Source organism: Molothrus aeneus, chromosome 12 (assembly GCF_037042795.1).
Source record: "Molothrus aeneus isolate 106 chromosome 12, BPBGC_Maene_1.0, whole genome shotgun sequence".
Lineage (NCBI taxonomy): Eukaryota > Metazoa > Chordata > Aves > Passeriformes > Icteridae > Molothrus > Molothrus aeneus.
In genome coordinates this window covers 17,178,117-17,203,207 of record NC_089657.1, presented here as the reverse complement: position 1 = coordinate 17,203,207, position 25,091 = coordinate 17,178,117, and the positions used below count along the sequence as shown (strand labels likewise).

General features: G+C 46.9%; 1 protein-coding gene across 4 annotated transcripts in view; it reads right to left on the bottom strand.

Annotated features, from left to right (window-relative positions):
• Positions 1 to 121: 121 nt before the first annotated feature.
• IP6K1 (inositol hexakisphosphate kinase 1) overlaps positions 122 to 25,091 on the bottom strand; it is a 36,982-nt gene continuing 12,012 nt past the window's right edge. For 3 of the 4 annotated variants that reach the window (XM_066557958.1, XM_066557960.1, XM_066557959.1), the window contains 5 exons: positions 8,150 to 8,467; positions 5,717 to 5,927; positions 4,952 to 5,136; positions 3,499 to 3,674; positions 122 to 2,653 (listed from right to left, as the gene is read on the bottom strand). In XM_066557958.1, coding sequence (XP_066414055.1) covers positions 2,144 to 2,653; positions 3,499 to 3,674; positions 4,952 to 5,136; positions 5,717 to 5,927; positions 8,150 to 8,372 — 1,305 coding nt within the window. In that variant the 5' untranslated portion in view covers positions 8,373 to 8,467 and the 3' untranslated portion in view covers positions 122 to 2,143. The remainder of the gene's footprint in view (positions 2,654 to 3,498; positions 3,675 to 4,951; positions 5,137 to 5,716; positions 5,928 to 8,149; positions 8,468 to 25,091) is intronic. The other variant, XM_066557961.1, reaches the window with a different exon arrangement.

Here is a 25,091-nt window from a genome sequence, read left to right as displayed (position 1 = left end):
TACGGGGCGACCTCGATGAGAGGAGAGCAGCGGCCACAGGCGCAGCGGGCAGGGACGTTCATCCAAACCCCTCTAAACCCCGTGGTTCAGACGGCGGGAGAGGCAGGCACGGCACGCCACGGACAAAAACAGATCCTTTAATGGTTTTTGGTTCTCTGTGAAGCACAAACAGGGTGGTTATTCATGTAAAAACAAACGGGGCCAAGGCTATGTACAAGCTGTGGAGTCCCACTACGGTGGTCCGAAGGGAGGGAGGCGGCTCCCACTGAGCACCGGCAGCGTGGCCCGTCCGTCACGGCCCAGTGAGGCAGGGAAAGGCAGGAATGAGCGCGGGGGACAGCAAGGGGCTCTCCCGGCGGGGCGGCCCGGCTCACCCGAGCACAGCCCGCGGGGACAAGGACATGCAGAGGTGGGCGGCGATGGGCCACGCAAGGGCAGGGCCAGGGAATAATGCGGCTGTTGTGGGTACCTACACCCCTGCACTCACCCAGCCTCGCTGCCTCCTGCAAACCTGCTCCCTGAAAATCCTGCGAGTCCTGGCAAGGTAGGGACCCGCAGGAGCAATGAAGTAACCCAGTGCAGGGCAGCGTGCCATGGATAAAGGTCCTTCTCCAGAGGATGGAAGGGGAGCAGAGGCTTGGGCAGGCTTTGAGGAGCTGAGAGACAGGCAGAGAAATGGGGCAGCGCTCCTGCCCCCTTCCACACCAGTGCCACAGACCTGTGCCTGAGATGTGGCAGCCGTGCTTTCCGAACGGCCTCTGCGCACACGGAGTCGGCACACATGCGACATGCGAGTATTCCCCAAACAAGCATCCCTGAAGTAATTAAAAAAAACCCCAACCCTGGCCTTGTGGGTACACAGGGTCATGGTAATGCCATGGAGCAAGTCAGTGAGAGTGCGAGGGAGCAGCCAGGGCCCCAGCACAGAAACAGGAACTGAGGTGGAGCAGGGTTCGGTCCGGTACCACCAGGCCACAGTATCAAATGTTAATTCCTCATCAAAGGAGGCTGGCGACATTTATTTTGGGAGACACTGACTCCGTGAAGCAAAGCTGAACAGTCAGGCAGTGGTACTGAACAGTCAAGACAGTGGCTCTCACTGCTCAGCTAGGTCACCCCCTCACCTGGCCTCTAGAGACCCTCAGGGAGGGGATGGGGATCAGCCCTAAGCCTCAGCCTCCCCTTCCACCACCTCCAGACCTGTTGGAGAGCAGGGCCTGGGGGCAGAGGGTCCCCGGGGGAAGAGGGCAGCTTTGTGCTGGAGGGACATACTCTGTACTGTACAGGAGGGGAAGGGTTGAAATGGTCCAAAATGCCCCACTGCACAGCTGGGGTCATGTTAACTGCTACAGATACTATTGCTAGGCCACGAGCTGAGCGCTTTCAAGTCAGTGGTCCAGGGCAGAGTCACTCCTGCAGAGCCCTGTGCCTGCCCATGCCATGCCATTCCATGCCATGCCATCAGGGAGCGAGCAGACCCCAGGCTCAAGCACAGCTCCATGTGTGTGGCATTCCCTCCGGGCCACAGCTCTGCCAGGGACTGCATTTGGTCATTTCATTTCCGTGTTTGGGGTAGATACTCACAGTGCCCAAACAGCAGAAAAAGGCAGCATCAAAAGCAAAGCCCCACTGGCAAAACCCAGGGCAGAGCCTGCGACACCAAACACAGGGACCGGCACCTGACTGCTCACTGGGGGCCTCACAGACGCTGCGAACCGTCAGGCAAGCGCCCTTTCCAACAACTCAGGAGAAATTCAAAGGGGAAGCTCCTGCAAACAGAAGGCTCCTCACACCAGAGCTCCAGCCTCATCAAGAGCCCTGGGCTCTCCTGCTTTCTCTTCCCTATGTCCAGGTCCTCCCTCCAGAACGCACATATGACGAGCGAAGAACCGGGACACCTGACACCCAGCAGGCATCTACAGAGCCTCCTCCAGAAGGCAGAGCAAGTGCGGTCAGAACCATCTGGTCAGCACAAGGAGTTCTTCCATCCTGCCTCACCTCAGCTCTTCTATCCAAGTACATTTAAAAAACAACAGAGCGATACAGTTGTTTAAAACCAAATTTGTCTGTGTTTTTCCTGTGGTAGTGGGTGGTCTTGTCCGCTCCTGCCACCAGGACAAGAATAAGAGGCCACAGCCCAGAGCTACTGGTTTTCCTCCCGCATCTGTTCCATGATGTTGATGAGGCTCTCCAGCCCGAACACGTAGCCCATGTCAGGTCCATCGTGCACAGTGGGGTCGTCGCGGAAGCCCTTGAAGGTGCTGTGAGCAAAGTCAATCATGCGCACGTCCACCTTGGGCTGGGCCGAGGAGCCGGGCTCTGAGCTGCCGCCGTCCTGGAGGCTCTCTGGGACCGAGCCCTCCCCGCGCTTCAGGCGCGCCTCGGGCCGGCGCTCCAGCGGGGTCCCCGCGCGGCTGTCCTTGCCGTCGTAGATGATGAGGAGGGAGCTGGAGTAGAAGCGGTAGGAGGCCTGTCTCTCCAGAACCGCCTTCAGGCTGCGCAGTTTGGCCAGGACAGGCTCAAAGAGGTCCTTGCGCAGCTCGATGCCGTTGTGCAGATACTGGTAGAGGGCGTTGCGGAAGCCTTCGATAGAAAGGCCGCGCCCGTAGTATTTATTCCTGCATAAGTAATGCCCCGTGTCCAGCTGATAGACCTGGAACACCAAAGGAAATGCACATCACGTGGGAGCAACAGGCTAAGGCCCTGCAGAGAGCCCTGAGCTGTCCTGCACTGACAGGGCAGAGGGAACTCATCCTATCCCCATTATGATTGAGTGGGAGCAGGACACAGCTCTGCCCAATCCCTGCACCCCAGAGCAGCTCATGGGTGCTGCCCAGGAGCAGACTCAGGATGCCTGAGCACTAGTCCTCTTCCAGGACACCCAAAAGGGGCTCACGAGTCCCAGTGCCCCAAAAAGGCATGACACAACTGACCCCCAAGAGTTAAAAAGCCAAGTCTTACAGCAACTCAGACAATCCTCTGGCAGCAGGAGCTGCTGACACCTATTGCCATTACATGGCAAGTGATTAATGAGGAGCCCTCATTGCTTCAGAGTCTGTGGGCAGAGATTGGGGTTTACAAGATCTGGTTCCTTCAGCAGGTGGGGAAAGGAGCAATTATTGCACAACAGTAAACCCTTGTGCACAGGCCCAGGCACAGCAGAGCAACTTTTTAACAATCAGTGCAGTACAGAAGCAGATGTCAGACAATTTCATCCCTAGGCATTGTGACTCTGTCTGAACACTAAGCCACAAAAATAATTTTATTAGAAAATCCCTTAACTGTCTGTGAACAAAGGAGCTCTGGACAAAGGCCATCTCAGGGAAAGCAGGTTCATTTGTTTTAGGCTTAGAAATGAAGACAAAAATAGCATGAATGCTGCTGTACCTACCTGCAGAGGGAGGTTCAAATTCAGTGCTCAGCAGGAAACACTAACTGGGAGGCTTAATGCAGCTGTGAAAAGGAAGTTACAGCATCTGCAGCCTGGGGGATCCCTACCTGCATCCCACACACACGCACACCCAAGGTGGCAGAAGTGCTCTGTTCACACTTCTTCATCTGCCGAGCAGCCTTCTCCTCAGAGGCATCATCTCCGTGCTGTCTGGTCCCCATCTTCAGATCAAGCACACAGGGAAGCTTGAAGTGATGCACCACATTCTCCAGCAGCAGGAACTCTGGGATATGTGTCAAGGAGAGCTCACCCACCACAGACAGGGACCTGGGCCAACAGGAGATAGGGATGGACAACAAAAATAGGAACCAAAGAACAGAAAAGACAAGCAGTTTGGTGAGCTGAAGAAAAGGACAAAACCCAAACAGTGAACCCAGACTTTCACAGCTGGGTGAAGGAAACAGCCTAGAAAGTGGAACAGCCAACAGCAGGAAGGTCACATGCAGTTCTACTGGAAATTCAGAGGGGAAACTGAAAAGCAAAACACTGGTACCAGGAAGGACATAGTATGCCAGTAGGAATTGCTAATCCATTAAGAGAGAGCTTAAAGTCTAATCAAATTAGCCATTTGACCATATGGATAAACAATACAAAGCCCATGGACTGAAAATTCAAGGGTCAAGTAATGGCAGGGTTGGCCTGTCCAGAACAGCAGCACTGCCCAACACACAGGGGGGAACTGGGGAGGTGACAAAGCCAGGAAACAGAACAGTAACAGGAGCCCTCTGTCACCAGCACACAATGGGCAAGCCCCTGCACTGGGGCACAGCACTGAGAACACACCCCAGGCATTCTGTACAGCAACTTGTTCCAAAAGGGGGAAAAAACACCCCAAAATTTGCCCTAAGGAGTCCCACAGGGCACAGATCAACATGTAAAATCTGAAATGGCAACCAGAGCACAGCTGGATTAAACGTGCAAGAGCAGAACTGTGTTTGATTTAGGAAGAGGAACTTCATAAAAATAAGAAGTGTGCTTAAAATGGAGAGGGCAGCCAAAGAGAATGACTTCTCTGCAAGTGATGCAAGCTATTTAAAAATAAAATCTGGAGTCTCCAAGCCCACACTTGAGAATTGGAGAAGGAAGCCCAGGCAGTTAAAATTATGAATACAGCTATTAAAAGTAAGCTTGTTTCTATGTGAGGAAAACAGAATCCAGGTGAAACAAAATAACCCTGCAAGCTGGCAAGTTCAGCAAAAGCAGGAGAAGCCATTTGTGAAGGCATAGAAAACAAACCCATCTTCAACCATATGAAGAAGTCAGACTGCCTGAAGATGGACTGAGATCTTTAGGGTCCCTTCCAATCCAAACCATTTATGATTCATCAGTGTCACAGTATGGGAAGCAGGAAGGAACAGCTAAAAGGAACATGTAACTCAACTGTGTGGCTGAGCACAGAAATGCCAAGGGAAATGCAAACCTGGCTGCCTCAGGCACAAACGGGCCCAAGGGCAGGGCAGCAGCAGCCTGACACACCCAGCTGTGCTTCCCAAAGGATACTGTAGAGCTTCCGGTCCTTGGACTCGGACCGCATGCGGCTCAGCTGCTGCTTGTGGCAGCGCAGGCTCCAGGGGTTATAGCTGATCTTCTCGGAGCTCAGGCCGCTGTTCCCATCCAACATCTGAAATGGAACATCTGAGTGGATGTGCAAGTCCACCCTGGGACTCTTCGTTTCCTGGATGCTGCTGGTGTAAAGACAGAACAAACCCGCCTGTTAGAATCCATCAGTTCTTCACACACAACTGTCACAACCTCCTCTGGCACACAGCCATCTCCTGTTCCTTCTCCTGCTGCACACAATGCAAATCTTCTCACAGCAAATCCTCACCAATACCCTGGGCTGTGGATCCATGCTCCAGGATCTGGTCTATTTAATATCTCTGCTAATAGAGCAAACAGGAACACTTGCTCCTCTGGAAGCTCTGGCTGGGGTGAGGTAGAGGACCCATATTCAAAGTACCCTGGGAAGAAACCCCTGGGTTAATAAGCAGGTGGACTGAAGAGCGTTCAAATCTGCTCTGTATGCTTTGGTTCCACATCTGATACATTGCCAACACTTACCCTGTATCAGAAGCATTTCATATGGATGAATTGGTCCTGAACCCAGCAAAACTCCTGACACAGTCTGCAGTGCCAAAATCTGCTGGGCTAGCAAGTGCACAACAGCCTGGCCACCTTAAGGAATTGCAGAACATCCTTAACCAAAGGAGTGAGGAAGAGAGATCTCCCAATATTCATGTTGTCACTGGGCCCTCCAAGTTTTACCTTTCGGTGCTGTCACTGGCCAGGCCAGGCTTCTCCTCCTTGTGCTCGGTGCCACTGCTTGACCTGTGAAGGCTCCGGCGCGAGTGCTTGCGCCGTGGCTGGTCCCTCTCTGGCAGATCATCCTGCTCCAGAGCCTCGTTCTCCACATAGGGATAGGCCACCAGGTTAATGTAGCCATCACTGTCTCCCTCAAAACACACAGACACCACACCTGCCAGGGAGAAGCAACATGTCAGTTCTCCAGGAGGAGGGAACGCACAACCATTATCAACCAGATGTTCTGCAGGAGAGAGGAAAACGTAGCTCACGGAGGAGCAAAGCAAGCCCAGAGCAATGAAAGAGGGGGAAGCTCTGCCACTGCAGGAAATAAGGACAAAAGTGCAGCTGGGTAGGCTGAGGGTGTGATTTATTTCCTTCCTTCAGTCTTGCAGCAAATGTCAAACTGGAGAGAGTCAAGTACAGTCTGCCAAGACGCTGAGGGGAGCAAAGCATGTAAAATAAAATCTGGTTTGTTTGGATAAGTACCTACGTCCTGCAGAAGCGTTCCTGCTGCTGTTGACAGGGACATCACTGGCCAAGCAGGACTGTGCTTTCTCTGCTAAAGGAGCTTTCCAGCATCAGAGCAATGAAGTACAGAGCCCTAAAGCTGAGGTGACAACTGCCACTCTTATCACAAGCCAGCCAGTCTCACAAAAAAGGGAACAGTAAGGGCCCAGCCTTCCTAGCAATAAAAACAGGGGGCCCTGGAAGCATAACTACTACTGCCAAGTGCAGGCAAGCAGGACCATATGTCCTGCCCAGTTTCACCTTCTGAAGGCTCCTGGAAAGCACCACAGTCCAAGGGAAGTTACAGATATTCCCCAGCACAAACTCAGAATGTATCTGGCCAGCCACAGCACAGGACTGCTGACACTTCCAGTTAGGGCTGACATCTTCATTTCTGGGACTACTGCCCCAGCCCTGAAAATGAGGCCATCAGCCCATCTCCTGATGTGCAATGACAAAATGTTTCATTATCTTGTCACTAGTATTGACTAGCTGCCAGGAATTTCAAATGACAGATGCACTGAATCAAATTTCTCACAAACATGAGGAAACCTTGCCCTGCCCAGCTGATGCAGGCCATCCTGTTCCCATTCTTCTCTTCTCCTTATCTGCACAGGACAATGTTAACAAGGTTCAGGTGACTGAAACACGACTCCAGAATGTCACTACATAAATGCTACTCCAAGTGCTGCCTGGATGTGCTCAAGATACCTCTGTCAAGTCTTACAGTAACATCCAAGTGCTCAGACAGAAAATATCATACCCAGTGCTCCTCTCCCCCAGATCAGTAGGAAAGATTTCCAGGACTAAGAGGAAACTGCACAGGATGAAATCCCACACTGGGAGGGTTGTGCACATCCCATGCCATTAGGGTACCAGGAAGTACCTGATCTCAAGAAGACAAGAGTCCATCTGGACTATCAGCTTCATCGGTTTTAAACATACCTCCCCAAGAAAAACTCACATCATATGGACTCTAGGAACTCCACAGGCTTCAGTGGGATTTCTGATGGGACACTAGAGCACTGTGTGCCCCCAGAATGGCTGGAGGGTTAAGAGAGGACCCATCTGTTGCAGACTGCTCCCTCACTCATGACAACCTGTGTGCAGACACGGGGAGGGAAGCTGACACTGCTCTGAGACAGTCAGGCTGCAGCCAGATGCAAAGGCAAGACCCTGAACAGATGGTGGTCCCAGCTGTCTGCAAAGCCCCACCTTCCCAGTGCCATGTGGAGACAAAGCAGCAGAGGGAACAGGAGCACTGAGCCCCCCAGAAGCCTACCTGACCACATCACCACCCTGAACACAAACACACAAGGCTGGAAGCCTATCGAGCTTCTCAAAGACAAAGCTGAGCTGCCAACCTCCTACAATGACACAGGCACTGGAAAATTCCACTCCTTCAAAGCAGCTGGGGACAAGGTTGCACCTCAGCACTGGGAAAGCCATACTTCCTGCTTCAGCAGCTTGCTGCAATGGGTCCATAAAAGAGATGGGATGAGGAAGCAATAAATTACGGAACTGGAATGTGCAAATGCTCATTCTATGATCTGGCTTCATTAGCTCAAGGTCAAGGCTGTAATTGACAATAACTTGGTAATAAAACTGCTTCAGTTCCACATCCATAACCTTAAACTTTGGACTACAACTCTGACACTGCATATTCTCTGTCTAGAAAGAGAAGCACATTCAACTCAGTGTGCCTCCCAAAAACACACCAAGACTTCCTCCTTTCCAAGTGCTGCTATCAAATTGCCAGCCTGCAAAAGGGAGTTTAAAAAAAGCAATATGACCCCAAAAGACAGCAAGACAACGGCAGCCACAGGAAAATGGAAGGGCAGGTTCTTCAAGGCTGTAACTGCATTCTGGAATGGCAAGAGGCCTCACCTTTGTACTCAGGTGTGAACTCCTTCATTTCTGGGGGCAGGGACTCGTAGAAGCGCTGCTCCCGGGTGATGAGGGGCTTGCAGACAGTGTGGTCGTCATAGCGCATCATGCTGCTGTGCCCGCCCACCTGGTGGATGAAAGGCTCCAGCAGGACCCCCCGGTCTCCAGAGCGAGTGGCATTCTTGCCATACTTGCCCACTTCCATGGTTTGACAAACACACATTGCGTTGGGCACCCGTTGCACTCCTGGAGCATGGGGAGAGCCACATGGGCTGGGAGGGGTAGCTCAGCACTGGCAATTTGCTTCCTTGCAGTGATCTGAAAAAGCAAGAGATTCCTGTTAGTAAAGGACCACTTACACTCACTCCTTGTTCGCTTGGAGAAGTTTATGGTACTTATTTATATCCATATCTTCTTCTGTTCTCTGTTTACATCCTGCTTGTTCCAGCACGCCCCTCACCGCCTCTTTAATCCTACAGGTAAACACACAGTAATTCAGAGGCAGTCCCATCCAGAGCTCCTCCCTCCAATAGGATTGACAGCAGACAGGGAAAGGAGGAAATACAGCTATTTTCAGCCTCCCATCTTCATAAAATACTATTTCCTTCCCTGTTCATTTTATTAGTAAGGCAATGGAGCAGACTGTGAGCTATAGCCCACACCTGCCTATCAGTATTGGTGACTGACACAGGCAGTACAAACACTTCCAGAATCTGAAATCCCCTCCTCATGCCTCTGCATTTTTAACATCTAAATAATTCCTCTTCACCTGCTACTGTCACACTGTTTCCTCCCTTAGTGCTCACTTCTCTTCAGGCACTGACATTAAAGATGCAGAGTAAGACAGTCATTCTGTCACTCTGCGTGCTGGAACTGAATGGATTCTGCTCAGATTCTCTCCTTTATTACTCTCAGCCTTTCAGGACAATTTTCTAATGCTTTCACAGCACCTACATGCACAACAAGGCCCTGATCTCTAGAGGTAAGCAAGATATACCACTAAGTCCAAATGAGATTACAAATGCTTTAGAGAAGCAGATGGTCTTTTAGTATTTGCAGAGTGCCCAGTAGAGCCACAGGATGATGGAAAAGTAAAGCTGCCCAGACTCTCTCAGATGACTTGCCCTTTTTCCAGCTTAGATCACAGCTGCCCCTGAGGTTGCTGGGGAAAATGTCACAGGATTTCCTCACAACGATGAGTTATCCAAATGCTGGTACAAGAACCAAGTGGTGACTGCAGTTTCCGAATGCACCGAATTTCCAGTTTCTTCACACAGTGACAGCCAAGGGCAGTAATTTAAGAACTGAGGGATCCTGGAGGCCTGAGCAAGGGACACGGCTCAGGCTGTTCCTCAGATGGCCACGGGATGTCTCTGCAGCTACACAGCACTGCCAGGCGGGGGGAATTCTGATGAACTCTAGCTTATCTCCCCCGCTCCAATTCGGCCATGTCAGAGATGAAGCTCGAGAGAGTCAAAAGGAGGGGTGATGATACTTCATAACAGGTTTAACCCAATCCAACCCAAACTCCCCACAGCAGGACAATGCTTCTCTCTCCTTGTCTGCTCATTCCTGCTTGCTCCCTCACACTGGGTTTTTGGGATAGCATGAGTGTACGTACATTTGAGTTGAATCATCTCGCTGATCCCGTAGAAAACATTTCCTTTTGTGGTTACATGACCACACCAGCACATTCAGTGCAAGGGGAATAATGTGAATATTTAGCTGGCTTTTAAGGCAGGGGCCAGGAAATAGGAAGGGAAAACCCCACAACACAGATAGTCCCTCTCTGTAGTAACTCATGTCAAAGTCTGTTCAAGGCATCCCTCAAACTCTGTCTCCCAAACTCAGAGTCTAAGCTGAATCACAAACAAAAACATGCTGGGGATTTCTCTCCTCCCTCTTATTTGCTTTATCAACATGAAGAAATTTCAGCAGCAGACACTCACATGTTTTAGCTGGGTTTAACATAGTTAATATCCAAGAACAAGCAAGGTACCACCATCTGCAAGAGGTCAGCATTTCACAGATTCCAGACAAATCTTTCACAAACTAAAGTCTCCCTTCCTGATGCAGCTCTGTCTTGGATTCAATTTCTTTTATTTTGCCAATGACTAAAGCAGAGCTTTCAGCTGTTCCAAACAATACAGAAGACAAACTAAACTTCACACCTTCCTGTAGTTTAAACTGCACAGGAAAGAGAAACACAAGATTTATCTGTGTGACAGTTGTTGTACTCAGGAGACATGCACATGATGCTCAGGACTGCAGTCATCCAAGGGCTGCTGGGAAATGGCTGTGGCCACCAAGTGTCCTGGGCTCACAGCCAAGTACCCCAGCACCCCCAAGAAACCCCAACATGACAAAATGTGGGTGTGCAGGCTGCCTGGGAGGAAGTGAAAGCCATAAAACCAAAACATTCTGAGGCTGTGACACAAGAGAAGGAGCTGGGCATCAGGTGGGGAAAGAGTCCAAAGCCAGATACAACTGCTCTACATGTGCATCTACACACTCTAAGAGAAACAGTCATACAGGCAGTATTTTCCCATGTTCAAGTGAATGTGAGAAAAAAATGTTTTGTGGCAAGCAGCATTTTGGAGGCATTCGTAAAGAGGAAGATTTCCATAGGGCTTGAGAAAGAGACACTTTATAGCTCAGATACAGCTTAGTGTTTTTCATCAAACTAACTCAAAGTAAAGGGTTACTACTAAACATAGACACTATCCACAAACAAAGAGAGAAGAATCCCAGCAGTTTCAAACGAATATAAAGCAGAAAACTATTTGAAGTCCTAAATATTACTCATCCTTTGTCTGTTAAACAAAGGCATGAGTTCAACTATTTTAGCTGGCTTATAAAATTCAAAGTCCTTCCAATTAAACTGCAAAACACAGTGCACAGTCTCAGAAACAGCTTGAGGGAGACCAGTTCATTTAGGCAGATCCTTTGGTATATTCCACCACCACCACTGCAGCTCAAGCAGCAGTGAAGCACCCAGGCCAGTTTAGCACCCCCTTCCAACAGAATGATCTCTCCTTAAAAAGACAAAGTCTCCACTGAGCTGGACTCAGGAAAGGTGGGGGGTTGGGTTTAGGAGCAGAGTTATCTGTGACTACACAGACATACAACCCTCCATATTTCATTATCCTCCCCAGTAACAGACTCATGCACTGGAACAGAATTTGCTCTACAATATTTACGTCTAGACATCTCTTTGTCAGTGTATCTGCTCCAAGTCTGATCTGCATACCTCACTGTTTAAACTCATCCTGGCAATAAGATCTGTTTTCTTGTAGTAACACATTTCCAAACAAAATTCAGTAAGACATCCAAGATAACTCTGCTCTTCCTAACCCATTAAGTGGGGTAAACCCTGTCCTCACAACCAAACATCACCCTCCAGCAGGGAATATACCCCTTTGTAGAAACAGTGCTGTGTTCTTGAAGACCCAGCCAGAGATCTCTGAAACATTACTGAACCCTGGCTGAAGACCACAGGTGTCTTACCAGACCAGCATCAGAGCCAAGGAGATGCTCCTGCCAGTTCACAGCACCAGAGAACAGAACAGCAATGTCTCCTCTGAGGGTGTCACTTAAAGGAGACAGAAAAATGAGCCTTGGAGGTCACCACATGACGAGACTGAGGGCAGGGAGCTGCAGTGCCATGGGTGTGAGAATTACTGCTGAGCACCCCACGACGCTGATGTCCCTGCTCTCTGTAAGCCATCTTGCACAGGAACACTGGCAACGCTTCACGACTCACCGGTGAAGCTACTTCCCCGAATAAAAAGGAGAACAAATGCTTTAAATTGTGATGAATCACACAGCAAGAACACTGACTGCCCTCAGCAGCTTGCACATCCGCGTTCCCCCACCGCCGCTCCGACTCCAGCCCCAGGCCCTGCCGTAACCAGGGCTGAGGCAGATGGCCACTGATGACTCTGGAGAGAGGCCACGGGCAAGGGATAAATACAGACCTCAACGTCACCATGACACAAGCTGGACTTTCCCTGAACAGCCCCAGAGCACTCAGGAGCGAAGCACAAGAATAGAAAATACCAGTATAGCAAACAAGAGGAGCACAGCATTTGGTCAATTGGTTCCTGGTGAGCTAGACTTAGTAGCAAAGAAAAGCAGAAGCATCTGTGCTGAAAAGCAGATTTGTTTCTACTTATGCTGGATTGGATGAGGTATGAGAAGAAAATCCAGTCTAAGAAAGTAAAAAAAAAAGTGTTTCCCACTGTGCTATGAGATCAACTTCCCAGCACAAAGGCAGGTTTGAAACATGTCTGTCTAGTCAGCAGTAAATGGAGATGAGCCCTGGGACCTGGGCAGAGAACACAACTCTCCAGGAACCTGCAGCAACACTTAGGAGGTAACCAGAAACATTTGGCCTTGGTGACATCCAGGAAGCTACAAATTTTCCTAGTTTACTTAAGCACAGAGCTTTGAATCCTGAGCCTTCTCATGCATATTGTCCAACACTTGAACTAGTACCAAATACTCCTTTGTGGACAGGCTGCTCTCACCATGACAAGTGTGGCTCGTCAGATTGAGGCCAGGAAGTGGAACACAATCTCCATACATGCATCCAAAGTGGAACAGAAGTCTTAGGAAAAGCTGCTCAAGAATGCCAGCTGAGGAGGAGAATGGCAACAGGGAGGAAGTGCAGTGAACAAGGGCTTGGAGAGGACAAAAGCCACTACCATGCATGCTCCACCCTGTGCCATGAGCTGAGCTTCCTTCACCAATCCTCCTTCTTCCTCATCAACAGGGCACATATGCACCAACTGCTAATTATTCACAAGGAAAGAGCCTGATCTACTTAAGACAGAGCTTGTCTGAACCTAGGGAAAGGGAAATAAAATTAAGCTTATAGTACAAGTCCTTAGACATAGCCTTTGTTTCTGGCTCCTAAAGATCTGAAGGAAGACTCTGCAGGTTTTAGCTGGGAGAGTTAATTTTCTTCCTGATAACTTGTATGGGGCTGTGGTTTGGATTTGTGCTGAAAACAATGTTGATAATAAGAGATGTTTTTGTTATTAGTGAGCAGGGCTAACTGAATCAAGGCTTTTTCTGCTTCTGACACTGCTCCACCAGTGAGGAAGCCTGGGGTGCACAAGAAGCTGAGACACAACACCCCAACTGGCCCCAGGGATACCCCAGAGCATATGGTGTCAAGTGTAGCATACACAGCTGGGGAAAGAAAAAGGAAGCGGGGATGTCTGGAGTGATGGTCTTCTTTTCCAAGTCACTGCTACTGTGATGGATCCCTGCTTTCCTGAACACTTGCCTGCCCATGGGATGTGGGGAATGAGTTCCTTGTTTTACCTCCCTTGTGCCTGCAGTTTTTGCTTTACCTGTTAAACTGCCTTTATCCCAACCCACGAGTTTTGTCACTTTTACCCTTCCAATTCTCTCCCTCATCCCACCAAAAAGGAAGTGAGTGAGTGGCTGTGTGGGGCTGAGCTGCCAGCTGAGGTTAAACCACAACAGACTACTTGTGCCATACTTCTATCACACTGATCACAAAGCTTCAGCACTTCTGCCAGCAGCCTGCGAGACCAAGAATTTTCTGCCCTTCTTTTCCTAAGAAAGGAGCGGAAGCCAAGCCTTTTCAGCTCTTTCTGAGGAAAGAGAGGCTGAGCCGTGTACTTTTAACTCTGGCTGGGCTGAAACCACTCACTAAAACCAGTGCTCAGATCTGGGCTTAAACAAGGCTTTTTCTTCTTAGAGGCCACATTAGCAAGAATTGCAAAGGCCCTTCTGCTGTCACCTACACATAAAGCATGGCAAGCTTTCCAGGAGGGATGAGGTACTGGGAGTCCTTGTCAGGAATTCAGACCCAGGACACAGACAATACCCCTTTTCTCACACTGGCACGCTACAGTGGTAGCCTCTCTCTGTGTTTTTATCTTTTTTTTTTTTTTTAAGCCAACTCTTAGCACACAGCCATTAACAGGGAAGGTCTGTCACATTCAGCAACATATGGAGCAGGTACTCTGCAACATTTTGTGAACACCTGCCATGCAGCTGTCTGTGAACAGGGGTAACCCAAGCTGGGGCTCAAATGGCCTCTTCCAGCTTGTATTCCTGTCTGGCCTGATGCTGGACAAGCTGGCACTACTGTGATAAGATCATGCTGGGGAGCAGTGGAGGACTGCACGTAACAGGGATAATGATTTAATTCCCTTGCTGCTCTTTTCTCCAGGCTTCCCCTTCCTCATTGGAGAAATGCACCACACTGGCAGGAGGGCACAGGGACCTGCCAGTCCTTGTCACTGCTATCAGTGTCACTGCAAAGGCTGCAAGAAGGGCCAGCCCTGGTCTGGTCATCACCACTCTTTCCTTTCCAGTAGGAAGTGGGGGGGATGAGCAAGAGGGAGCTGAGCTGCTGAATCCTCCTGCTGCACCTTGCCACAAATACACCCTGCCTTGGTAGAAAAGGGCACCTTCCCTCTCTGTTCCAAAGCACTGGCTGCAGTCCAAGCCTGAGAGTTTCCACAGCAGCAAGACCTGACAGAATATGTACAACAAAAGGTTGCTTTATCAGTACCAGCCCAGACTTTTTTCCAAGCCTGTGCCTAAGAGAGCAGGGTCATCCAATATCGGCTTTGCATTTTATAGGAGAAATGAGATTATGACACATGCTTTCTAGAGAAGGGCTTAGGGAAGATCAATGCTTGTGAGGCCTCATTGCTCAGCTTTCTGTGAGCTAATTTCTGGCTTCACATCATTTACAAAGAGGAAGAAGTCTCCACAGGTTACCTTTAAATTATTCCATTGCAAAAGCTGGCTGTTCAGCACAGCTTTCCAATCCAATAGTCAGAGACAGTTAGAAAGGAACATATTTTCAACAGTTAAAAGCCACAATGAATCAACCTAACCCACCAAGAAAAGACATTTTTTTAAAATTTGCATTAGTGCAGGGACTCAAACTCATCAACAGGCAGAAAATTGTCCCTGCATTGTCAGCATGACAGGGAGAAAGGAAAAAGACTCATGCCATTCCCACTGAAGAAGCCTGGCTCAAAGACTAACTCAGAATTTGTAATTCAACTTACAGACTGAATAAGCAGAGGGAACAACTTTACCTCCTGTCTCAAAAAATCTTATGTTTAAAATTTTCATCTAAAATAAAGTATACCTACTCTTCAGCCACAGACCTTGGCCTCTTCCCTGACAGTGAGGCTTAAATAAGGCAGCCACAACCCTAAGAAAGTCCTGCACAGTCATCCAAGTAACCACCCACATGCCTCCCCAGCAGGAAGATGATGGAATGACTACGCTGAGAGCAGCATGAGGAGGAGTCCATTCAGAAACTGCACTTTCATGTCAGCTGTGGGTACCAAATTCTACAATCTCAACAGCATCAGAATGCAGGAGGGAGGAGCAGGTGAATGCAGCACAGCTGCTGACAGCAAGAGAATGAGTCAGAGCTGGGATGGCTGTGCTGAACCAGAGGACAAGTGCATTGCACAGTGAGCACTGCTGGCAGGAAAAGGGAGGTGTGAGATTTTGTGGGAGCATGGACACAGCTCAGCCAGATGGGTGGCACAGGGAAGGGCTGCTCAGCACTGGGGAGCTGCCCCACCACACCGAGGAGAATCCACTGCAGTCAGGCAAGCAGGTCTCAGGTTTGTATTACAACAGGGGGGAAGAGAACAACTGGCGCCTCCTAAGTTCTCACCTCATCTCCTCTCTTAAATGCCCCAGAAGACCTTGAAGGCATCAGGCCAGAGCCAAGGAAAACCATTTGGCCTGATCTCCTACAGAGTAACTGCTGGCCTCTGAGCTGAAAGGTGCTGTCATCACCCACATGTGCAAACACCTCTGGAGCCTGAGCTCCCACTCCCACCTGCACATGGACAGGACAAGGAGAAATGGTTGTGCACCTCAGCCTTGTGTCCTTCAGACTCCTAGCTAGTACAAACACCTGGAAAGCAGGTGGAAAGATGGGACAAGATCCTTCCAGCTTCTGTAGAGAGGAAATGAGGAAACTTACAGCAAAAGCACCAAAATTCCAGGAAAAGGAAGTACCTGAGCAGCAATAAGAGCAGTTTTTTCAGGCTTCAGAGGGTGGCTGACAGGAACTGAAAGGAACAATCAATGTGCTGCACCTTACACTTGTCACCCAGAGCAAGCAAAGCACAGGTGCCAAAGTGAGGATTCTGCAACAGGAAAAACAGTCAACTCCCTCAACTCCACAGCAAGAGCACACACTGTTTCAGACCTTACATGAGCAACAAAAAAAGAGAAAAAAGGTGTGTTCTCTGGCTCTTTGCCCAGCACAATCTTATAAAAAAATAAGGGAAGATAAAGGAAAACACAGAAGACATTTTATAGTTTGGGGTTTTTTTGCTATTTGAAGATGAAAGTCAAGAAAAAAAATTAATCTCTTTTTTCCCTGCTTTCAGAATGTGCAAAACCAGTGAATTAAGGAAAAAAACCCAGGTGAACACTTAGGCCTCCAGCTCTGACAGGGAAATGACAGTGAAAACACATCAAAAGTTTGGTCTGCACAAGAAAAAAATGCACACTGATACTTCATTCATCCACCATGTTCTCTGTAGGCTGGTAAACAGGGAAGTTTTTGGGTTGAAAAAAGCTTGCTTGTGTTGGTTACTCTATAATGTGATCCTCCACAATGGAACCAATGCCATCCAAATGCCTGGCTTTAAAAAACCACCCAATATTATGTTGAGATTCCTTCTGGTACTGATTGAAGTCAGTTTCTAACTCCTCCTTCAGTTATTTCTTCAGACCATGGCTGCACAGGCAATCCTTTGACATCTGGAACAGCATTAACAGCACCCTCCCACTCAACTCTGCTGCAATGGTACAACTGTTTGCAGCCTCACCATGAACCAAACTAGGGAAGTGATCACAGTTAAAAATAAACCAGCACTTTGTTTTGTTTTTTTTAAGGATTACTTTTCAACCAGGTCAGATTCCCAATCTATTGTGCAGCTGTACAAACAGTTGTATCAGCACAAGGTGCCTGAATTGCTGATGGTTATCCTCGTGCCTCAAGCCAACGTTTGCATTCCCAGCTCACCTCATTGCATGGCTGCTGTAGAACAGGATCTCCGACCAAACAACACAGAGGGGACTTGACTGCCACTGCTTGCAACCATGGAGGGTCTCTCCAGTGAGACAAAATGAGGTCACACTGATGTCTACCCTACAGCTAAGGCATGGCTACTGAGCTCCCTCAAGCTGTTGCTTGTCCAAAATTATATGTCATTTTTGCAGCCTGCACGCTGAAATAAACATAAAAACATGACTAACCAAGTCATTAATGAGAATGAACAGCTTTGGGGCAAGTTCTGAAACAAAACTCTCCCAGAAATTGCATAACCACTAACTATCTTGGTGATCTTCCATTCAAGAAACACAAGCCTACGTGATGTGCAGATTCCCACTAATTTGAAGACTGTGACATTCAAAGAGTGAACAGGGGAGCCTATATTCAGTTTTGGCAACTCTTCAAATTGCAGCTGAATTTTTATTTGAACATGGAAATACGAACAGAAATACTGACAATCAGAATAAGCACCAAGCAATGATGCCATGCTAGCGCACTTTAGAAACAATTATGAAAAACAGACTGAAGTTTTCCCAAATTACCAGCTCAAATACTGTTTGAGACAAAAGCAACTGAAAATACCTCCTTTTTTGATGGTTACCTGGGAACCTACTGGGATCTCTGCTTTCAGCTGGTGACAGGTACCTGCATCAGACACACACCATTGTGAGAGGCCTTCTCATTGAAAATCAGGCACAAAAAACTGAATAACCATACTTCTAGCATAAGACAGGAGGCACATTAATGAAATAGCTTCAGGAAATCAGCTTTCTACAGTTTCTGTTGTGTCTGCTCTAGAAGACAAAAAAATTAGTCTCTAAGCTGTTCAGCAGCCTTTTTTGTAGATGTCACCACATCAATCCATGAAGACACAGAACTGAAAAAATTGCTAACTGGCAAACCTTACCCTTTGTTACTTAGCATGCATCTCAGGCTATAGTTTCATGGCATCTTAAGTAAATCTAAGTCAGCATTCTTCAAACCCATCCTCTCTCCTGAGTCAGCACTGGCACTCACTGATCCTGCTCAGAAACCAGCCTGGCAAACAAGTTAACCCGGAAAAAAAGAAAAGTTGTTTTTGCCAATGTGGCTTCCTGAACTGGTTTACTGCCAGTGCCCAACGAAAGTAAAAGGGGACAATCATTGAGCAGGGCAAGGGCAGGCACAAGAGGAGCAGGGCCAATTCCATTCAGCCCCAGCTGCCCTGCAAACACACGCTCAGAGAACAGTCTCACCCCCTGACTTTAAAGTGAGTTGTCACTTGCAGCAGAAACATCATTTGACTTTTTCACCTCTCCTGACATCTTCTTTACACCAGCATCAGCACCCCTGCAAACAGCCATAATAAGTACCCAATCTGGTAGGAAAACAAAGCAGCAATATAGAAAACAAAACAAAAAGCCTTCAGTTTTCAGTTGGATCAGGTCCCTAATACATCTGGCCAACAATTCCCCCAGCATCAAAACATGGGAGAAAGTGGGAACCAAGGCATAGCAAAACTCCATCTCCAAGAAACTGTGAAGCTGCTCTCTTACTCAACATAGATAAAATATCACAACATAACTACCTAATAGTTATACAAAACCACTTTGGTTCAAAAGATTTAAACAGTACATTAAAAAATCTGCAATCTAATTCTTTATGTTTTCATCTTCCACAACACACCATTAATATTTAAAACGTCCTATTTCCTCAAAAATAAATCTTTAATTTATTTGATACCAGCATTATTTTCAGAGCAAAAGAGCTGCTAAAATATATAGAGGAGAGTGAGGAAAGCCTGTTGTGATTAAATAGGGCATGACAAACAGCAGCAGCATGCACAAGCAGTACTGGGGAGCAAAGCCAGGGGGAACAGTGACAACAACATTATACAAACAACAAAGAATTCTTAGAAACTGCTGCCTGGGTTACATCCAAGGTTCTCTTTACCTTGGTTAAACTATTAAGAAAGTCACTTCAGAAAGCTGACCACTTCTGCACAACGAAGCTTTTTAGGAAGAGGTGATCCATCTAAAGGCCTCTGTGAGGAAACCACTGCAGCAGCTCCTGTGAAGCAATGGAGTTGCAACAACACTGAAGGTGACACGAAGCTGGAACGAGTCATTCGTCCCTTGCCCCACCATGAAAGGGCTCTTGTGCCAACACAGGTCCAAAAAGCTGTGTCTGTGTATGTACCCCTCAACTGCTGGGGAGCAGACACATCACCCTTGGCCGTGCACAGCAATTCCTCAGTGACAGGGACATCCTAGGGTGTCCTCAGCAGAATTCCACTAAGGTATGTTCCATGACTTGAGCCTCACACCCATTTCCTCATGTTCAACATCTGCTGTAGCAAGCTCTCACCACTGGCTTGGAACACCTAACTCTGGACACTTCATCCATCAAATCAGGGATTCCTGGAAGGCCCAGCTTTGCTTCAGAGATGCAGAAAATTCAGTTTTTAGTTGCCATCTTGCTGCCATGTGTAGGAAAGCACACAGAACAGTCTGGGCCACTGCCATGCAGAATTCACTCCTCCAAAGTTCAGAGATTAAGTTGTGGCTGCTGCTTGAAAAAGCAGCAAGTTTTCCATTGTATTTGGACAATCTTGCAAAAAAAGTAGGTCTTTAAAAGAAAATACTAAGTTCATGAGCAAATGCTGTAACTCTGTCCCAACACATCACTAAAATATCATAAATCACAAGCAAGAAGTTAATAAATTTCTGGCTTCTGACAGGCACTAACACTGAAAGTACTATACTTTAAATATCAAATACACGTATTACAGACTTTTTAAACATTAAGGAAATTTACTAAAGTTGTTACTTAGGACTGCATTTAGACATCTGAATTTCTCACAACTCTCCAACACAAGCAAAATACAGGTGCAACAAAATAGGGCAAAGGTAAAACTGTGGCGGAGCTGCAAAGCACTAAGTAGAGGCACATGGCTGTCCCCTTTAGATCAAAGTGTCTCCTGGGGAACAGACCACTATCTCTATACAGTCAGACTTCATAACCCTGTCACACAAGATTATCAACCCATATACACACAGCTGTCTTTTGGCAGGTAGTCAAACCTGAGGTAGTGGGAGTTTTACAGGGGTCAAGACTCTTGCAGGATTCATCTCGATATATTTTCTGCTGCTGTGAGATGAAATATGAAAATGGGAGAGGAATTGATCACAGAGGCACCAGAGCTTTGCACGGGGAATGTTTCTCACCCCGCAAAAGGTGACCTTCCAAAGCCTCTGATTCTCCTCTGCTTTAAGAGGATTATGAATCCTACCCTTGGGAGACTTCTGCTCAGCTACCAGCCCACTGCTATTACACATTAACACTATGTCTTGTGTCCTCATTTCTATCAGCAGAGAGATATTAGAAAAACTTATAAGATGACTGCTCAAAGAGCAGACTTCTAATGGAATCTCTAATGCAAGTAGGGAAAGCCACAGCCAGTGATGTTTGGAGGAGACTCTTCTTTGTGCTGTCACACACCCAGCTGCAGATCTGCTTAGTGCTTCCCTGCTCAAACCCCAATTCAGCTTATCTGCACATGCAGGCTGCTGACTACCCTGGAAGCAGACATTTCATCAAGGAAAGACTGAAAAGCAGAGATCACCATATGCTAAAAAACGAGGGCAAGTGTGGTGAGTGCAGTTCACAGCTCCTCCACCCGGGTACCGAAGCAGAGCCTCAGCAGGCACCAAGCCCAGGTGGGCTGTCAGGAAGTGAGAGCAGCAGTGCCCTGCAAGAACATGCTGGCACTCAGAGGGAGAGCCAAGGAGCAGAATGCAGCACATTCAGTTACATAAATCCTTCTTTTTCACAGACATCAGACACCAAGAATTTGAGGACAACTTTCTCCCTGTTCTTTTGGGTTTTTTTTCACTTTCCAACAAGACACCATTTGGACACTTCTGAATGGAGTCTACAAAGCAAATCCTGAGTCTTGCCGAGACAACGTAACCAGGAATTCTTCCTCTTGCCACTTAACAGTGCACAGATGTAAAGCAATCCATGCTGCTATAGAGGTGACCATATACATTTTTTTATTCATAAGGTAATTAAAGTTACAATGCATTATGAATTCCACAATGAGAGAAAAAAAAAGAGTGGGGCTAGACATGAAGGGAAACCTCAACAGGAAGGAACAGACTTCCAGCATCTCTATGAATGGAGATTTAGGATGAGATTAGACACACATACAAGCCAAATCTAATGGACACAGTTCCCATTTGGGACAAATGGCAAAGTGTTCTCAGAAGGAAAAAAAAAGTATTGCCTAACACAACAGATCTCAGATGCATCTGTAAGAACACTCCATGGTTTTGGCTGTTTCAGACTACACAATGCAATAGCAAAGTACAGCCAAGAGTTAAAGAGTTTCAACCAGTAACTGTACAGAGAAGCTACAGGGTTAACCACAGACACACAAAAGCCACAAGGAACTGAACCCATGAAGAATAACTGCAAAAGCCATAAACACAAAGGAGCTAAAATTACATTCCTTAGGCAGTTCTGATAAAATAAGGATGATCTATAGCTTTCCAAGAGACCACTAACTGAAAGACAAATGTAAGCAGCTTGTGGTGAACTGGTATTTTTAATACTGTTCTCAAGTTTTAAATTATGATGCTTTTAAAACAGAAAAAACAGCCTTGATTAGAAAGTCAGTTGCTGCAGATAATTGATCCCCACAGAAAAATACACAACTAGGACAAAAAAATGAACTCCTAATTGCTATTTTTGATTCTGCAGTGGCAAAAAACCTCAAGACCAGCGTTATGTAAGACCATTAACCTCTTTGCTCATAACTGGCACCTTAATTTAGCACACTACCACACTAGAAAGCTTAAACTGAATTCTTAATTCCAATGCATACCACTGGCTGCAGCAAGGCAGTAATAGCAATATTGGAAAGGGGGGAAAAAAAACCCAAAGCAAACACCACACACTGAATTTTGCAATTACAGTTCCTTGGGCATAAATATATATATACCTTAGCCTGACGAGATCTAATGACACAGTATTCTTTTCAGACCAGCAATCCTGAAAAGATTATCAGATGCTCCACAGTATCTTAGGAACACTGAAGAGAATTTAAAGTACACATTAGGTAAAGAAAACCTTCAGATCACCTTTCATAACAGCAAGTTTGTCAAACCCAAATAAGCTGTAACCCACTGAAAATAAAATTACTTTGTTTTGACTGATTATTTTTCTTCTTCTCAAACTAACCTCACAGCTTTCCAAACACATCCTCCCTAAGTATGACCAAAATCCCCAAAACTAACATGTATTTTATTTAACTATAGTTCAGTGGCAATCACAAATATACATGACTGAATGGAAAACAAAACAAGGTAATCTTGAAGAACATTCATGTGAACCTCCCCACTTCTTCCCAAGAAAAGACAGATTAATCTTCTACACTGATAATGAGCCAGACTGATGAATTTCAACCAGACAGCCTCTTAAATACTGTCTTCCATCCACTCTTATCACATTGTGGCAAAGGATGACATTCAGGAGGAAAAAAAAGAGTGATTAAGAGCCTACTTTCAGAAGCTAATGTCCTGTGGAAAGAGCTCTATGAATCACTCCTTCATCTGCCTCTGACTCCATTTACTCTTCAGAATTCCCTGCTGTGCTTGAATTCATACTCCACCCATCCAGTCTGTAATGTCCCAACTTGCACACAAGAACACTGTAAAACACCCAGTAAACTTAAGCTAAATGGCCCTAGTGCTCTTCCTCATCCACAAATCCGATTATTTTATCACAGAAGACAATGAGATGCGTCAGAGTCAGTAAATCCATACTAACTATTCCCAGCCACATTCCTGCACATGTTTCACACAGGAAAGGTGTGCCAAAAGGACCTGAGCCATGACAGTCCCCAGGAGTCAAGTGAGACTGGCCACCCTGGATCATCCTTTGGGTCTAGTTTGAAAGTAAGTGATCAGAGATGTGCCAGCACCTCTGTGACTTTTCCAAGATGACCAAGGCTGGCACTACAGCACCATCAGGTCCTGTGGGCTCCCATGGCTCCAGCTCTCTCAAGTAATCCCCCACTCTGTCTCCATTTGTTTCTGACTGCTGGTTCCTCTTTCAACCTTGTCTCTAGACACAAGAGCCAGGAGACCTTGCAACTGAAGACCCACTCAGGCATAAAAACCACCAAATATCTCAAGGAAGTCTGTGCATCACTCATCCAGCCCCCTTATTCAGCAGAGTCTTTGTTTACCCTTTCACTGCCAGTGTAGAGGTAGAAGTTACGTCAAAATGATCAGGAATGTTGCAAAAAGCACTTCCTGTGAGAAAGGAGCTGTTTCCCCCATTCAAAGACAGAAATGCAGACTAACATGGCCAAGTTTGTTCTGTCTGTATTCCAGGCTGTCAAAGAAATCCCAGGTCACTTTGCAGACATAAAACAAACTTGCTGGAGTTGCATGACCCCATTTCTAAAACATTTGGCAAAACAGCCTCCTTCTCACTCTTGGCCAGGCTGTATTTAGCAAATGGAAGTTAGATCTGTAAAGAACAAACACAGACTCCCCTGAAAATCCTAAAGAAAGCTGCATAGAGAAGCTTCTTTCCAGCTTTAATTAAGAATAAAAATCTAGATAACAGAATAAGGGAAGAAGGAACTAAGATTTTCACACACTTAGATGCCAACTGTCCAGATTGCTCTTGGTATAAAAACGGGGATGTTTTATGATGACTCCAGCCTCTCATGGCTTTAACACACATATCATTTCAGTGTATCAGATGAGAGGGAAGTGCAGGAGAGAACTCTCAGCTGTTGCAATGCTCCCCATTGGAGAGAAAGGAGAGGCAAGGCAGGGAAGGCTTGCAGCCCGGGTCCTGCTGCAGGCTCCTGGCACTGAGCAGGAGTCTCATGGTGCCACGCTCCCACTGCCAGGGGCAGGAGCGCCTGCTGGGCCTGAAAGCCAGCACGGAAGTGTCACCAAACCAAACAAAAGTACTTTTTATCAAACTCCACAACTCACAAGTCTCCCCTGCCCCCTTCTGGGAACAACATGGATTTGAAAACTTCAGTATCTTCTTCCAATGATAAAACTGTTTACTTGGGCAAACAACAACAACAAAAAAAAACAAAAACAGAGAGAGCTTTTGCCTCAAGCACGAGTCCCTTCAGCAAAGACGTGGATGTTATTAAACGCATCTCCTGCAGCAGCAGAGGCAGACTCAAACTGGATTTTCCTCACCCATACACTGAAGCCACTGTCAGGAACTCTTGCCTGCCAGAAAATGGCCAGACAACTCACTACAGCTCAACTCTTATGACTGAGCTGATTCACTCCCCAGGTCACGATGCAGATGCGCAATGCAGGCTCCCTGTCCTCTACCCCAATAACTCAGCACCTTATTGCCCAAAATAAAAAAATAATAAAAGAAGAAAGCATAGAAAAAATAGCAACTGCAGCAAAACTTGCATGATACACATTAACTACTCAAAAACCTTCTCCACAAGTTATAGAAACCACATTCAATTAAGCTGCTGACTGTGACCTGACTTAAGCAAAAATCCGTTTGCAGTGACTTATTTATGTTGAGACTTTAAATGCTAAAGACAAACAAACTTCATTAGGGCCAGAGGCAAAAAGTTCTCCCACCTGCCTCTTCCTACCACTGCTAACAAGAAAAACATCACTCTGCTGTTTATATGTGCAGTTTTCCATTTCACAATGCTTAAAGAAAAGTTGCTCTTTCCTCTTTACCTTCAGAGTACAGTCCTACAATACTCTGCTGCTCAGAAACTTACACAAATATTCAAACACTTCTCCTTTGTCTTTACCTTGCACGTAGACTACAGAGCAAAGCTAAGCCAAGACCCCACATCCC